Source organism: Eschrichtius robustus, chromosome 10 (genome assembly GCF_028021215.1).
Source record: "Eschrichtius robustus isolate mEscRob2 chromosome 10, mEscRob2.pri, whole genome shotgun sequence".
Lineage (NCBI taxonomy): Eukaryota > Metazoa > Chordata > Mammalia > Artiodactyla > Eschrichtiidae > Eschrichtius > Eschrichtius robustus.
Genome location: NC_090833.1, coordinates 63116884 through 63131434, shown reverse-complemented (window position 1 = coordinate 63131434; position 14551 = coordinate 63116884). Strand labels below are relative to the sequence as shown.

Below are 14551 nucleotides of genomic sequence, written 5' to 3'. Positions count from 1 at the left end.
GCCACATATCACTTTTTAAATTCAAATTTGAATTAATTAAAATTAAATAAAATTACCACCCCAGTTCCTCCATTAGACGAGCTATATTTCAAGTGCTCTAGAGCAATATGTTGCTTGTAGCTTCCATATTGGACAATGCAGAACATTCCATCACTGCAGAAAGTTCTAGTGGACAGTGCCTGTATGGAGGCTTACCAGACTGCTGTTCACTTCCCTGGTTTATCTGAATTTAAGTCTCACAAAGATTTCATCTGCAAATGAGTTTTTTAGGGATGTTTATAATTGAAATGGCAAGGCAGAAAATTGTGGTATTAACTCAGTGCTTTTTTGTGGTTGGTACTGTATTTTGAGTTATATATATTTGTGAAGTGAGTTATACTTCATCTTTCCTTAGTGGCATTTTCTCTTTATTGTATCCCTCAAAAAATTCACAGAAAGACTAGTGCTTTCTTGCATCGAGTGGGTAGAAATCAAATTGAAAAGCTCATATCAACTATTGATTTAAAGAATATTTATGAATTTCATTTACTTATATCACATTTAATGAAGTTAGGATGCTTCAAAAGACAGTTAACATTACAACCACATGTTTAATGTACCATGATTGGTAATTCATGTAATAGCTCTTTTTTTGTTATTACTCCCGTTCCCTCTAAATGAGGGATTTCTCTGATGAAGTAAATAATAATAACAACAACAATCTGACTAATCAATCCCTTTTTACTCAGCATGGGCGATTATGCAGTGGAGACCACATTCTAAAGATTGGTGACACAGATCTAGCAGGAATGAGCAGTGAGCAAGTAGCCCAGGTCCTCAGACAGTGTGGAAATAGAGTCAAATTGATGATTGCAAGAGGTGCCACGGAAGAACCAACGGTGCCCACCTCTTTGGGCATCACGCTTTCCTCATCCCCATCTTCTACACCAGAGATGCGGGTAAGGAGATAAAAGCAGTTAATGGGAAAGTCATAGACTGTAGCACTTAGATGACAGTGGTGTTTATTTAGAAACTAGACTTACTATTATTATTTTTTAATTAATTAATTTATTTATTTTTGGCTGTGTTGGATCTTTGTTGCTGTGCGTGGGCTTTCTCCAGTTGCGGCGAGCCGGGCTACCCTTCGTTGCAGTGTCAGGCTTCTCTTTGTGGTGGCTTCTCTTGTTGCGGAGCACGGGCTCTAGGCACGTGGGCTTCAGTAGTTGTGGCGCACGGGCTTAGTTGCTCCGTGGCATGTGGGATCTTCCCAGACCAGGGCTTGAACCCGTGTCTCCTGCATTGGCAGGCAGATTCTTAACCACTGCACCACCAGGGAAGTCTGAAACTAGACTTATTAATGTTAGTGTATTAGTGCTAAAGAATGAAACAAAATTCAAATGTAATGATGTTTCAGCACTAATAATAGTTTATTAAATAGGAATAATGTCTAACAGATGAAAGATAGATTGCTTAAAAATTCTAGATTACTGTTTTTGATTTTTCTCTAAGCACATTTATGAGGAAAATATTTTGAAGTACGGATAAATTTAAAAAAATTATTTACTACTAATACCTAAAACATTTAATTCTATCTTTTTCTTATTTAGAAGTGTTTCTGTAAGGTGGGCTGTAAGTTCCAATCATGCCCTTTCAACACCTTGCTTCTTAGTGTCTTTTTTGTGGGCAAGGTGGATAAATAAAGCTTACTAAAACCTTTCATTGTTGTTTTCAGGTATGTCATATAATTGTTACCAGATTTGTAATAAGTCGCTATTCTTGACCCAGTTATATAATTTTTTTTTTAGAGAAAAGTTATGCTTTCAGGGTTGTAACAAAAGCTGTATTCATAGGCAGAGCATTCCATCTTTGTTCTTAACTTGATATGAAAAAAGCTAGAATGTTTCAAAATTATTATAATGTAATGGTTATCTCAAATAGTTCAGGTCACAAGATGATAGTGGATTAAATATCAACAAAATAATTTTATCCAGAAATTTCTTAAATATGTAAGAAGAGAATTACGACCAATTTCTATATGAGCTTTATAGCAAATGCAAGTTCTACATTCCTTTCTTATAGATCTAAAAACAGTTATTTTCTAAACAGTTGCTACAAATTCTTTTTTTTAATATTCTAACCTCTTCCACAAGCCCTTTAAAACTTTATTAGAACACTTGAAATTTCCATGATTCTGTTGTTTTTAGCATTGAGTTTCGTTGCTATTTTTTGCAGGGAGAAAGAAGTAAAGAAAGAAAGCCTGTTTACGAAAGTATTTAAATGGCATTCTTTTGTGGTAAACAAAACATTTTATTCAGCAATATATAAATGAATGCAATACCAAAAACCACTTGATGTAATTGAAAGCTTAGAAAAGTATCTATTCTGTGCATATCATCATTTGTGAAGCTTGTGCCCCTTTTAAAACCATTCGATAGTCAAATTGCCACCCTCTAAAATAGCACTTGCATAAGTCTTATTAAAAATAGAAGACACATTTGTTTCAATTGAAGCAGATTTCATCCTGTCATTTTCTTGTAATTATCTAAACTTTAAACTTTTGCTAAGTTTGCACAGATAATTATGTGCAATGAAAACAATAAAACTTTACTATAAAATTATATCTCATTTAGGTGACTTATCAGTGAGATACAGAGTGTGCTTAAAGAAAATCAGAAAGCATTACCAGCTCACCCCAACCTGCATGTCCATTCGAACCAAAGACTTCATTCTTCTGTTATCTTCCTAGGGTTCTCTGTGGAATCTGCTGACACCACACTAGTATATAATGCCAACAACTTACTGATGACTTACTGAGCTAGTTCATTCATGCTTTATTCAGGGAGCCTTGCCCTTCAGTCCAATACATAATAATAAGTCTACATATTAGAGAAATCTGCTTTCAGGTACCACTCCAGGAGTGAAGGAAATCAATGTGGAAAGGCATTCTTTCCTTCTAAAAAGCTTTTTGTATTAAAGTTTGAACTTATCAAGCAAATACAAGGATAGTTTTAATTAGCTGTTTGGTACATTTCACTGGCTTTCAAAATAATCATCAGTCTATTAATAGTATATCTGGAGGATAGATTCACATTCATGGTGTTAGAATCAGCTTTCAACTTAAGATAGTAATAACAGCATGTCTTGAGTGGGCAGTATGGCCCCTACATTCTAGGAGGAATTTACATACTGTGCAGCTTTTAAGAGCAGGGGTTCTGCAACCAGCCTACCTACATTTGAATTCTGCCTCTACTAGATTGCTGTTTGTCCTTGGAAAAGTTTGTGTTCCTCAGTTTCCCCAGAGAAAAATTGACAGTAATTGTACCTACCTCATAGGCTTATTCTAAGGAGTAAATGAATTGAGACATGACAGGTGTCTGTTATATAGAAACTGCTCAGTAATTGTTAGCTGGACTTGTTCTTATTCCTGATAGACAGTTGAGCAAAGTGATGCTTAGAAAAATTCAGTGGCAAAGCTAGATTTGAACTTGTTGATGTGGATTCAAAGTATGAGTTATTTTAACTGTATTACATCCTAACTTCTTCAAAAATGAAGATGAGCCATCCCTGAAAATAGAATTTGTTAATAAGAAACTGTTTAATTTTTTACATTTTGCATGCGCAGACAATAATATATTTCTCTGCTGGGGGTGTTCAGCTCTACTCTTGACATTCCTTTTGAGTAAAAATGTGATGCTCAGTCCAAGTTGTCAAGATTGAAGGAGTAATCCTACTCTATAATTTTCTAGCTGAGTTCTCTAACACCCAATTACATCATATTATTTCTAAAGATTGTGGCTTAAAAAAGATTATCTTGTTTGTTTACATGTTTATTTATGTGTATATTTATTTATCAATTTTATTTTAGGTTGATGCTTCTACTCAGAAATGTGAAGAAAATGAGACATTTGATGTAGAACTCACTAAAAATGTCCAAGGATTAGGAATTACCATTGCTGGTTACATTGGAGATAAAAAATTAGGTAGTTTTTAAACATTAATATTCTATATCTTTCATCTTGGCAATTGCCTCCAATATCTTTGTCTTATGAAATATTGAATCAACATAATGTATTTTTAGATTGTCATAAACTGATGGAAATCTTCCTTAGGAATAATTTAGTGCAGGCGACTCTGTTATTTTATTTCAGACAGACAAAACCATTGTCTTTTTCTGTAGCGTAAGTTTCTACTAGTGGGTTTCTTTGTGTGGTTGGTTGATTTATATCTGTGCAGAATTAGGATTTTATATTTGGAGAATGGAGGATGGGTATTGTTTGAGTGTGGTTTGTAAATAGTAAAGCAAAACAAAGCAAAAACAAACCTATTTCTAATCTTAGAACCTTCAGGAATCTTTGTAAAGAGCATTACAAAGAGCAGTGCTGTTGAACATGATGGAAGAATCCAAATTGGAGACCAAATTATAGCAGTAAGTACACATTTAATAACAGCTTTGTTAATTTTCAAGGTTGAGAGATGCATTCTCCTAGTTCATGCAGTTTTGAGAACTACAGGTAGCTCTATACTAATTGAAGCTTGCTTTGGTGGTTTGAGCTGTCATCACAATTACTCATTATTTTGTGGAAGTCAGAGCATTGGATAGAAGCTTTATTGATGCCATTTCTAAAGGTGGGACACTTTCTTGAATAACTGCTGGTACATCTGCTTTCTGGTTTTAATGAGTTTGGTACATTAATAGTCATACTTGTATTTTAGCTGCAGATGCTCCAAAACTAAAGACCAGACATTATCACTTTTAGTGTACTTGAATCTGAAATTGGGTTGTGTGCATTTTTTTACATCAGCAGAATGACACTATTTTTGTTGGCACCATGACCAGGGCTCCTTTTAGCTGTAAGACTATAAAGGAATAAAAGAAATAAAGCCAGATCTTCTTGATTAGATCAAGCTCATAATTGTATCCTAGTAACATTAGTATGTTTTGACCATATAGCTATTCAAGGTAGTATAAAAAGAATCCAACTTTCAGTTCAGTGTTCAGTGGAAACTGGACTACCCTAACTACTTCTCAGAACGTGAATCCCAGAGACCCTGCATCAAGGGCTTTCTGGTTAAATAAGTTTAGGAAAAACTGCCTGTGATATCGTTTCTTAGGGATCCACAATGCACATTGAAAACTCAAAAACTGAGAAGTTTCCCAGTAAAGAAACTTGTTTAACTCTTTTACCTCAGAGGTTCCTAAACTTTTGTAATCATGTTCTTTCTTCCCTCAAACATATATTAATATTCTTTGGAGTACATTTTGGGGAATGCTGATTTATCTTAATATATATTTGTTTATGTGTAATGAAGTCTCTGTTTTCACCTTGGGATCTTAATAGTAGTTAAGATAGAAGAGTCCTTGTTCACTGCAGCATTATTCACAAGAGCTAAGATGAGTAAGTGGCCCAGAGGTCCTTCTGCAGATGAATGGGTAAACAAAATGTGGTATATACATACAACAAAATATTATTTAGTCTTATAAAGAAGGAAATTCTGTCACATTCTACAACAAAACCTTGAGAACATTATGCTAAGTGAAATAAGCCAGGCACAAAAAGTCATAGCAACAGAAAGTAGAACAGTTGTTGTGAGGGGCTGGTTAGAGGGGGAAATGGGGAGAAGTTGTTCAATGGGTATAGTTTCAGTTTTGCAAGATGAAAATGTTCTGGAGATGTATCGTATGACAACATGAATATACTTAACACTACTGAACTATATACTTAAAAATGGATAAGACAGTAAATTTTATGTTTTGTGTTTTCTTTCACATTTAACAAAAAGATAGAGATGTCCTTTATCAGTCTCTGCTCTTTGCTTCTACATTGCAACTCTGTGACTGTTCTTGAACTTTGTTCTATAAAACTCCTAACTACACCTGTTTACCTCTTGAAATCTGCTCTAAAGACCAAGTTGTGCGTGCCACCTAAGCTGCTCATATCCTGGAAAAGAGCTTTCCTGTTGTATCTCTATTTTAACATACAATGAAAATTAACTACTTTACTTTTTTTATTTTGGAGGAAAAGGAGAGGGAGAGCGTGAATATATACATATTCTAAATCCATATCTGATAAAGAATTAAAAATTGAATATATAGCTAATGTACTTGCCCCCCAGGCTATATATTTGAATCCAACAGAAAGCTTTTTTAAAAACCAGCATTCTTGAGATATAACTCACAGAACATACAATTTGCCCATTTAAAGTGTATGATTCAGAAGCTTTTAGTATCTTTACAGTTGTGCGTTCATGATCACAATCAATTTTAGAACATTTTCATTACCTTTAAAAGAAACTCCATCCTATTAGCAGTTACTTCCTAATTCCTCCATCCTCCCAGCCCTACACAACTACCAATCTACTTCCTATCTCAATAGATTTGCCTATTCTGGACATTTCATGTAAATGGAATCATTCAATAGGTGGTCCTTTGTGATTTGCTTCTTTTGCTTAGCATGATGTTTTCAAGGTTCATCTATGTTGTAGCATGTATCAATTCTTAATTTCTTTTTATAGCTGAATAATATTCCATTGTATAGACATACCACATTTTATTTATCCATTCATTAGTTGATGGACATTTGAGTTGTTTCCACTTTTTAGATATTATGGACAATGCCACTGTGAACATTCATGTACAAACTTCTGTGTGGATGTATGTTTTCATTTCTCCTGGGTGTATACTTAGGAGTGGAGATGCTGGATCATATAATTCCATGTTTAACCATTTAGCAAGAAGCAAGATTCCTTAACCTACAAAATTGGGATAAAGACACTTCCCTTGTATGATTTTTAGGAAAACCAAATGAGTTATTTATTTAAAATACATAGTATGCTTGGCACATAAGTACAGTTTAATTAAGCAGATATTTATTGAGGGTCTGAAATGATTACACATTTAAGTCTCACAAAAGCTTCCTTTCAAGCTTGTCATTATTTTCATTCTTATATAAGTGGAATCTCAAATATAATTTTGCTTAGACAAGATCAGTGCTAAAGGAAATTTTTGACTCAAAAGCGGAAGCACCCTTCTTCTGAAGTATTTTTGCTTTCAATAAAATCACGGTCTTTGCTGTCATCAGTGTTATGATTTTTAATTTTTAGCAACATTCTCTTACTTCAAAGTTGGAAGCACCTCGACTTTTAAGGAACATCATGCAGTACTTTTGATCATGCATTAATTTTGTGCAAAATACCGTCATCTTGTGGGCTTTTGAGATACGGGTAGGAAAGTTCTTCACACTAGTTCTTCACACTAGTTGCTTTTCAGAACTGCTGTGTTTGATTTTTTTTTTCAATTTTGTCCTAGCAGCAGCTATTTGGAACTATACTCTGTTTTTATTTTGTAATTGTTGAGGTGGTGAGAAGATTAAGAAATTATTTCCTACTATTTTGAGGATGTATTATTTTGAAACATTAACTCTTTTGTTATAAGATTCCTGTTTTACAAATTGTGCTCTGTTGACCCCTAGAGTTTCACTGTAGACATTACGGGGCGGGGAATAGAGACTTTTTTTCCCACATTATGTACTGGTATTCTGTATAGGAATTATTTAATAAAAGGACTATTTTTTTTTAAAGTTGACCAACCTTGTCATTAGATAAAATCATATACTCATTTTTTTAGATTGGTGTACAGAGATCCTTGATAAAAGCAGTATAGAATTAACATCTGATTTAAAAAAATATTAAACAAGCATATGTTGATAAATAAGGAAAGGTATCAAGTGTTGCCTTTGGTATTCTGTGACTTTGTTAATAGTCCCAAGTTTTGTATGTGTGTATAGGTATAGGCCATGTCGGAGGAGGGCTTGGCCAGCTAGATTGAGTGTGCTAAGGAGCTGGGCTTTTCCATTTGTTCTAACTAGGATTTCTCCCCTTACTTATTGCACCTGTTAATTGCGGTATCTGCACTGCACGTTATGAAGATGTTGGATCTCTCCTTGAGATAGCACATAGGCAGTTTACTGCCATTGCACCTAGTTCCACAGCACTTTTGTCTCTGGCACAATTGGGTCTGAAGCCACCTCTTAACTCTCTTCCTGTGATATTGAGGGATCAGAGATGGCCTGAGCCCTGATTTAGGTTTTGGTGACCTTGTCTCATATGTATGATGGGTGTAATTATGTTGATCAGAAACTGCTCCCATAGGGCTTGGGATTTTCATGTTTATTAATCACCTCTTCACTTTATTAATAATAATACCAGTTTCTGAGTATCTTTCCAGTACAAAGTGCCATGCGCTGTAACTTTGGGAAAGTGGGTACCATTATTCTCATATTACAGATGAAGATACTGAGAAATTTGAACCGAAGTCTAGGTTTAAAAGTCCGTAATTATTCCATTATAACAACTTCTTCTGTGCTAGTACCTACCATCTCTGACATTTGTGTAAGAAATATATTTTTAAATTCAGGTCATCAGGTTTTCAAAAAAAGGGAAAAATGTGGTTTTTTTCCTTTACATAATGAACTTTATTGCTACTAAGTAGACAAAATCATATACATTCGATTTTTCTTAGTGAAACTGAATTTAAAAATTGAGCCATAAAAATCTATTGGAGATGAAAACTTACAGCCTAAGTTCTGTGCATTTTAAGAATTTTTATGGCACCTCAGAGTTGCGATTTTTCTCCTTTTCTTTACTACCCTGAGAGTAAGTAACATGTTTATTTCTCTTAGATTAATTTTTGTCTTTGAAGTCTAAAGAATATAAAATTTGAACATGGCTTAAAAAAACCCTTCTCATAGAAACCACTCTTAATAGTTTATGATTTAAATTTTCAGAAAATTTCCATGTATCTACATTTAAAAGGATCATATTAGTTTATACCTTTTTATTGTTTATTTTACTTAGAAATATACCTGGGAGGTATAGTCATATCAGCACATATAAATCTGTCATAATATACTTAAGTATCCCTTATTCATGGAGAGTTATGTTGTTTATAGTTTCTTGCTAATATAAATAACTGTATTACACACCACTTTGGATATCTTTTATGGATCAAGACTTGAAACATTTGACTTTGCTGTAATAGTATTATTTAGATTTGAATTTTACTTATTTTATTACTCAGCACTGGATCTTGTATGCCACTATTTTCTTACGTTGAATTTTAAATCTGATTAATCTCTTAGCTAAAGTGTTTTTTTAGTAAATTTTAAATGAAAGAATGTGTTGGTACACTTTCTGAACCTTTTCTGTCTGATAAGCTCTTCTGTTGCCTTTGCACACTTGGATGATTTGGCTGGGGATAACATAGACTTTGCATAAGGAAGACTTAGGGGGGATAATCTTAAACAACCTTGGAAATTTTGTCATCAACTCTCTTTTAATTTTTTTATAGGGAAGGGTCTTCCCTTTTCCCTGGAAGAAATCTTAGGCAGGTGCCATGACTTACACATTATTCTTAGAGAGTAAAATGCCCTATGGCCAATCAAAAATCACCAAATACAACCCCAATTTAGTATTAAAAATTTCCCATCCTAAATAATAATCTAATTTCAGACTGCCTCCCTGGCCTCCCAGAAGCCTGCTATGAACTGATGGCTTACGTAGGGATAGAGAATGCACTCTCCAGTATGTCTTCCCTGCCTAGCTTTTCTTTTCCTCCCTCACCTTCTCATTGTGCTTTCTGACTCTTACCAGTGTAAAAGGTGAGAGAAGGAAGAGAGGAAAAGACAGTAAGACACGTAAGACACTTCATCCTTGACTGACACTGTTGTAAGATGGCTTTGTACTGAGTGAACCTGGAGGATATCCAAAACCGACTGTCATTTAGGGTTCCTTCTTGGATTCCTGAGAGATCCTTGTGGAGATATTTGAACTTTCCATGACAGATGGTGGATTTTTTTCATCTGACTGACTCTTCTTCCCTTTGGCCCTGGTTTCTCAGCATTCTGTTCCATAGATTCTCTCTTTGGGGTACCATTATTCCCTAGGGGTACTCTTGGGTAGGTTTCAAGATGGCTCCAGCCTGGCTGTCTCGTGTGTGTGTGTCTGTGTGTGTGTGTGGTCCCCTTCTGGTCTGTGCCCAGACAGAGTTAGGCTGTTGAGCAGTTCTCGACATAATAGCAATTTTCTCTTGCTTCACTTTCAGAGCAGTTAAACAGCCTCTCCCTTAACCTCCTTACAGAGCTAGACACAATCTACTACCTTCTTCCCTACAACATGCGACACAGCTCTTCTGACTTGTGGTCAAAGGCTAAACATCTAGGTGGAGTGGGGACTTACAGCACTCTTCTCTCTAGAAAAAAACAAAACAAACCTCCTTTAAATTTTTCCTAATCTCTAACAACCCAGCCCATTTATGCCCTAAATGTGTACAAATTATAATTCTTGACCAGTTAGTTTAAATTTCTGCATGGTGGCCATCTCACAACACGGTATAGGATATAAATAATCATAGCATCTCAAACATAATTTCCATTTTCACATTGTTAACACTGAATATAAAATTTTGGGTTTGTAATTTCTTTCACAGAGGATAACCTGCTCACTCTGTTGCCTAGATGCTGATAGATTTTTTTTCTTTTGATTTTTGAAATCTAAGAATTTAACCATGATATGTCCAGTGTTAGTTTTTTTCCCCTAGTTTTTCATATACCTCTGATTTATAGAGGCAAATTTCTTTGTCTACTAATCATTTCTTTGATTATTTTTTCCTCAATTATTCTCTTCTCCTTGTATTTCTTTTCACAATTATATTGATTTTCTAGATCAGCCACATTATGTCTTCAGTCTTATTTCCCTGACCATTTTTATCTATTTATTCTTGTCCTCTGAAATATGGGAAAATTGCATATTCCTGTCTTCCATTCCTTGACTTTGTTTTTGCAGTATTTAAAATCCTGTTGACTGCCTTCATTGTAACAGTTTTCTTTTTCTTTTTTAGTAGATACTTGTTCCTTCTTTGTACATATAATCCCTATTTCCATCAATATAATGAATTATGAATTCCTTTGAAGGGAAATTTCAGAAAATACCTTTTTTCCTGTTCACTGCAGTGACAGTCTCATTGGAAGATGTTTGTACTGATGCTTCAGGGCACTTGCCTTCTTTTGGACTGTGGTATTTTATTCTTGTGACCTTTAGTTATTCTCAGAGATCTCAGAACTGTGCTTGTACAAAAGGGAGTTGAGATGGAGTTTTGTACAAATAATTCAGGAATTGACAAAGCAAGAAGGAAGGGGAAAGTTTAAATTTAGTCAGTTTGACTTGTAGATTAATAGAATAGAGAGGAAACCAGGAAACCACAATGGGGAACGTTGCCTCTCTATAGTAAGAGATTGTTTTCTGTGTGTGTTGTGTAACCAGGAGTTAGTTGGGGTTGTGTGCGTATGCATGTGTGTGCATAGTGTGACTTCACTGCACATATGTAATTCTGTGCTGCCCCATGCTCCCAGCTTGGTGTGACCTCTAGCACTTGGTGTAGTTTTTAGAATCACTGGTTAGGGTCCACATGTACCATGTGACTTCCTCCTTTTAATGAAGGGCAGTTGTTGGATTTTACTGAAGTTTCATCTTACAGACGAGAGAAACTATTCCCTCAAATGTAGAGATCCAGCTCCCTGCCTTCAATCTCGTCATGTTCAGACCATTCCTCATAGAAGTTCCTCCAAGTTACTGGTATAGGGACTTGTCTTCTTCCATTGTTTCCAGTTTTGTTATGGTGTTTTCTCTGTTATTATATTTTTACTAGTCTTTCCAAGAGGGAATCAACAAGGTGGTGGTGGGAGGAAAGAGGAGAGTGTTAGACACATATGTGCAAGTTGCCATTTAGCTCAAAAGTATCATACAAAACTTAAGTAACTTCCGAAGTCCAATTGATCATTTAGATCAGAGGTCTCTAGGTTTCTGATTGAATATCCCCATTGGTAAAAAAATCTGTATCTATCTATCTATCTATCAACTACCCCTTTCTCCTTCCTCTTTTCTCCTCTCTATATATTCGTATATGATATATGATTCATATATGATATATGTTGTTTTATATGTATTATATATATTGTTTTATATGCATAGTTAATGTATGTATTATATATGTGTGTGTATAAAACAAATGAGATTTAAAATATGTTTAATTAAGAGTTTTATTATATTCTTCCAGAAACCTCTGCAGTAAGGGTACTTCATCTTGGAGATCACTGATCTAGGTCTTTATTGTAGTTCTCATTCACTTAGTAAATATTTGAGTGCCTAATGTGGTCAGCACTGTGCTCAGAAAAGCATGACACTTAATAGCCATTTTACAGCCATTTCACAATTCAAAAGGAATATCAGTGACTTTGAATTTCAACATTAAATTTATTGTTCCAGTTTTCCAAACTGTTTTTAAATATTATGTATTTTTTAAAATAAGGTGTTATAATCTGCATTTATTTATGCAAAAATATAATTTGCTTTCCAAAGAAATCTTTGATGTATGAGCCAGTTTCTCATTTCTCATTTGTGAATATCTACTGTGTGAACAGCACTGTTTTTTTTTTTTTTTTTTGGTGGCCGCACGGCCTGTGGGCTCTTAGTTCCCTGGTCAGGGATCGAACCCAGGCCATTGGCAGTGAGAGCGTGGAGTCCTAACCACTGGACCGCGAGGGAATTCCCAGCACTGTGTTTTGATGACACACAGAGCCTGTCCTCTTGGAGGATGCAGAAATAAACCAAATAATGACAGAAAACGTAAACTTTAATTTCTGAAAAGTGCTGTGAAGGAGAAGTGGTAAAGGGGACTTTGACTAAAGTCAGGGGCATCAAGATAGCTTAATTGTGGAAATAACTATAGAACTGAGATCTAAAGTACTTATGGGCATTTTCTAAGTAAATAGATAAGAAAGAGCATGGGCTGGAGCAGGCTGTCCGGAGGGTTTAGACTGAGGGAACAGAACTTGCAGAGACCTCACGGCTGAAGGGAGCACTGCAGGTCAGAGAAACGGAAATGATCCTCTGGGGCTGGAGTGCAGAGAAATAGGCAGCATCGTGCAAGATGAGGTTGGTGATGGGAGGTGGGGTTGACACGGCCATCCTAAGCCTTGTTGAGAATTTGGAGCGTTGTCTCAAGGAGTGTTCTACGAAAGGCTGGGTGGGGTGATGGGATCATATCTGTTAGTTTGGAAAGGTCACAGGGCCACCGTCAAGTGTTTTGTCATTTGTGAACTAGAAAAAGGGAAAATATTTTTTGAAGAGGCAAAGAAATAAAAAGGAAGGTAGTTTTGTCATCTTTCTTTTTTTAAAGCCAGTGTAAGTATGATTTCGGAATTTGTCAGCACTCTCAGTGACCACTTACCTCACTGTCTTCTATACCTCTGTATCCTGCCTAGTACTGACTTCCAAACTTGACTGTGCATTAGGATCCCCTAAGAAATATAAAAGAATATTTTAAAAGGTGGAGAATCCCGGCCCCCTCTCTAGACTCGCTGGCTCATAATTTCTGGAAGTGAGACCCCTTAGTTTGTATTAAAACAGATGAAACACTCCTGCGTGATTCCAGTGTGTCTGAGCCAGTACTGGTCCCCAGACAGGTTTTAGCCCATCCCCCCACCTAGGGGACTACTCATTCCCAATTTTGTTCTCACTGACAAGCAGTAACTGTGTGTTTCGTGGGTTGGTAATACAACTATCCTTTTATTTTTAACATGTCTTGTTCTTATGATAGGTAGATGGCACAAACCTTCAGGGTTTTACCAATCAACAAGCAGTAGAGGTGTTGCGACACACAGGACAGACTGTTCACCTGACATTAATGAGGAGAGGAACAAAGCAGGACGCTGAGCTCGCGTCACGGGAGGACATCACAAAAGATGCAGTTTTGTCTCCTGTTAATGCAAGTGTAAGCAAAGGTAAGGCCACATGAATCTGGTTTTCAGTTAGACTCTTAACATCATTTTGTATTTTTTCTAATTCTGAAATTATTTAAAGAGTCACTTTTCATCTTAACTATTCATTATGAACCAAATAAAAAGGGAATTTAATAAAGTTGGGATTCACTGGAACCAGAGATGCATCCATTAACTATAGAATGGGCTTCTGAATAAAGCAGATTTCTATCCTGTTTATTCAGTCACCACTTCTCATTTGGAAACATGTGCAGTCATTTGCTTTCTATCCTTGCCTTACTTTTGGATGTCATTGCTACATTTTCTCTTTAGGGGGAAATATGTTCTGCCTAGATTATGTGTGTGACCCCCATAATGTTTCTAAATGCCCACCCTTTCCTTGAAGGAATCAACTTTAATTCAATGTGTAGGCTTGGCTAGCTCAGTCAGTAGACCATGAGACTCCTATTTCCACGTTTAGAAATGTCATTCATAAGCTGTTTGTACATGAATATCTCTGAAAATTACTGAAATCCTCATGTAGCTCCCTGATGCAAGTATTTATTGGTAGAAGTCAGGCTGTTGGTTTGAAAGTGTGTTTCATTTCTCAGACTGTTGACCATTCTGGTATTTATGCTGTACACTACTAATCGCAGACCAGGAGAGAGGGAGGCAAATCACAGGAGAACTTTATTACTTCTTTGTACCATTAACAGAACTTTAAGTACATGTGGTTGATGAAAAGTTTATCTACAAAAAGC

General features: G+C 35.7%; 1 protein-coding gene across 7 annotated transcripts in view; it reads left to right on the top strand.

Annotated features, from left to right (window-relative positions):
• Positions 1 to 14551, top strand: part of MPDZ (multiple PDZ domain crumbs cell polarity complex component) — a 172666-nt gene that overhangs the window by 63244 nt on the left and 94871 nt on the right. For all 7 annotated transcript variants that reach the window (XM_068553691.1, XM_068553686.1, XM_068553692.1 and 4 more), the window contains exons 8-11: positions 729 to 938; positions 3845 to 3959; positions 4317 to 4405; positions 13631 to 13814. In XM_068553691.1, the coding sequence (XP_068409792.1) occupies positions 729 to 938; positions 3845 to 3959; positions 4317 to 4405; positions 13631 to 13814 (598 nt within the window). The remainder of the gene's footprint in view (positions 1 to 728; positions 939 to 3844; positions 3960 to 4316; positions 4406 to 13630; positions 13815 to 14551) is intronic.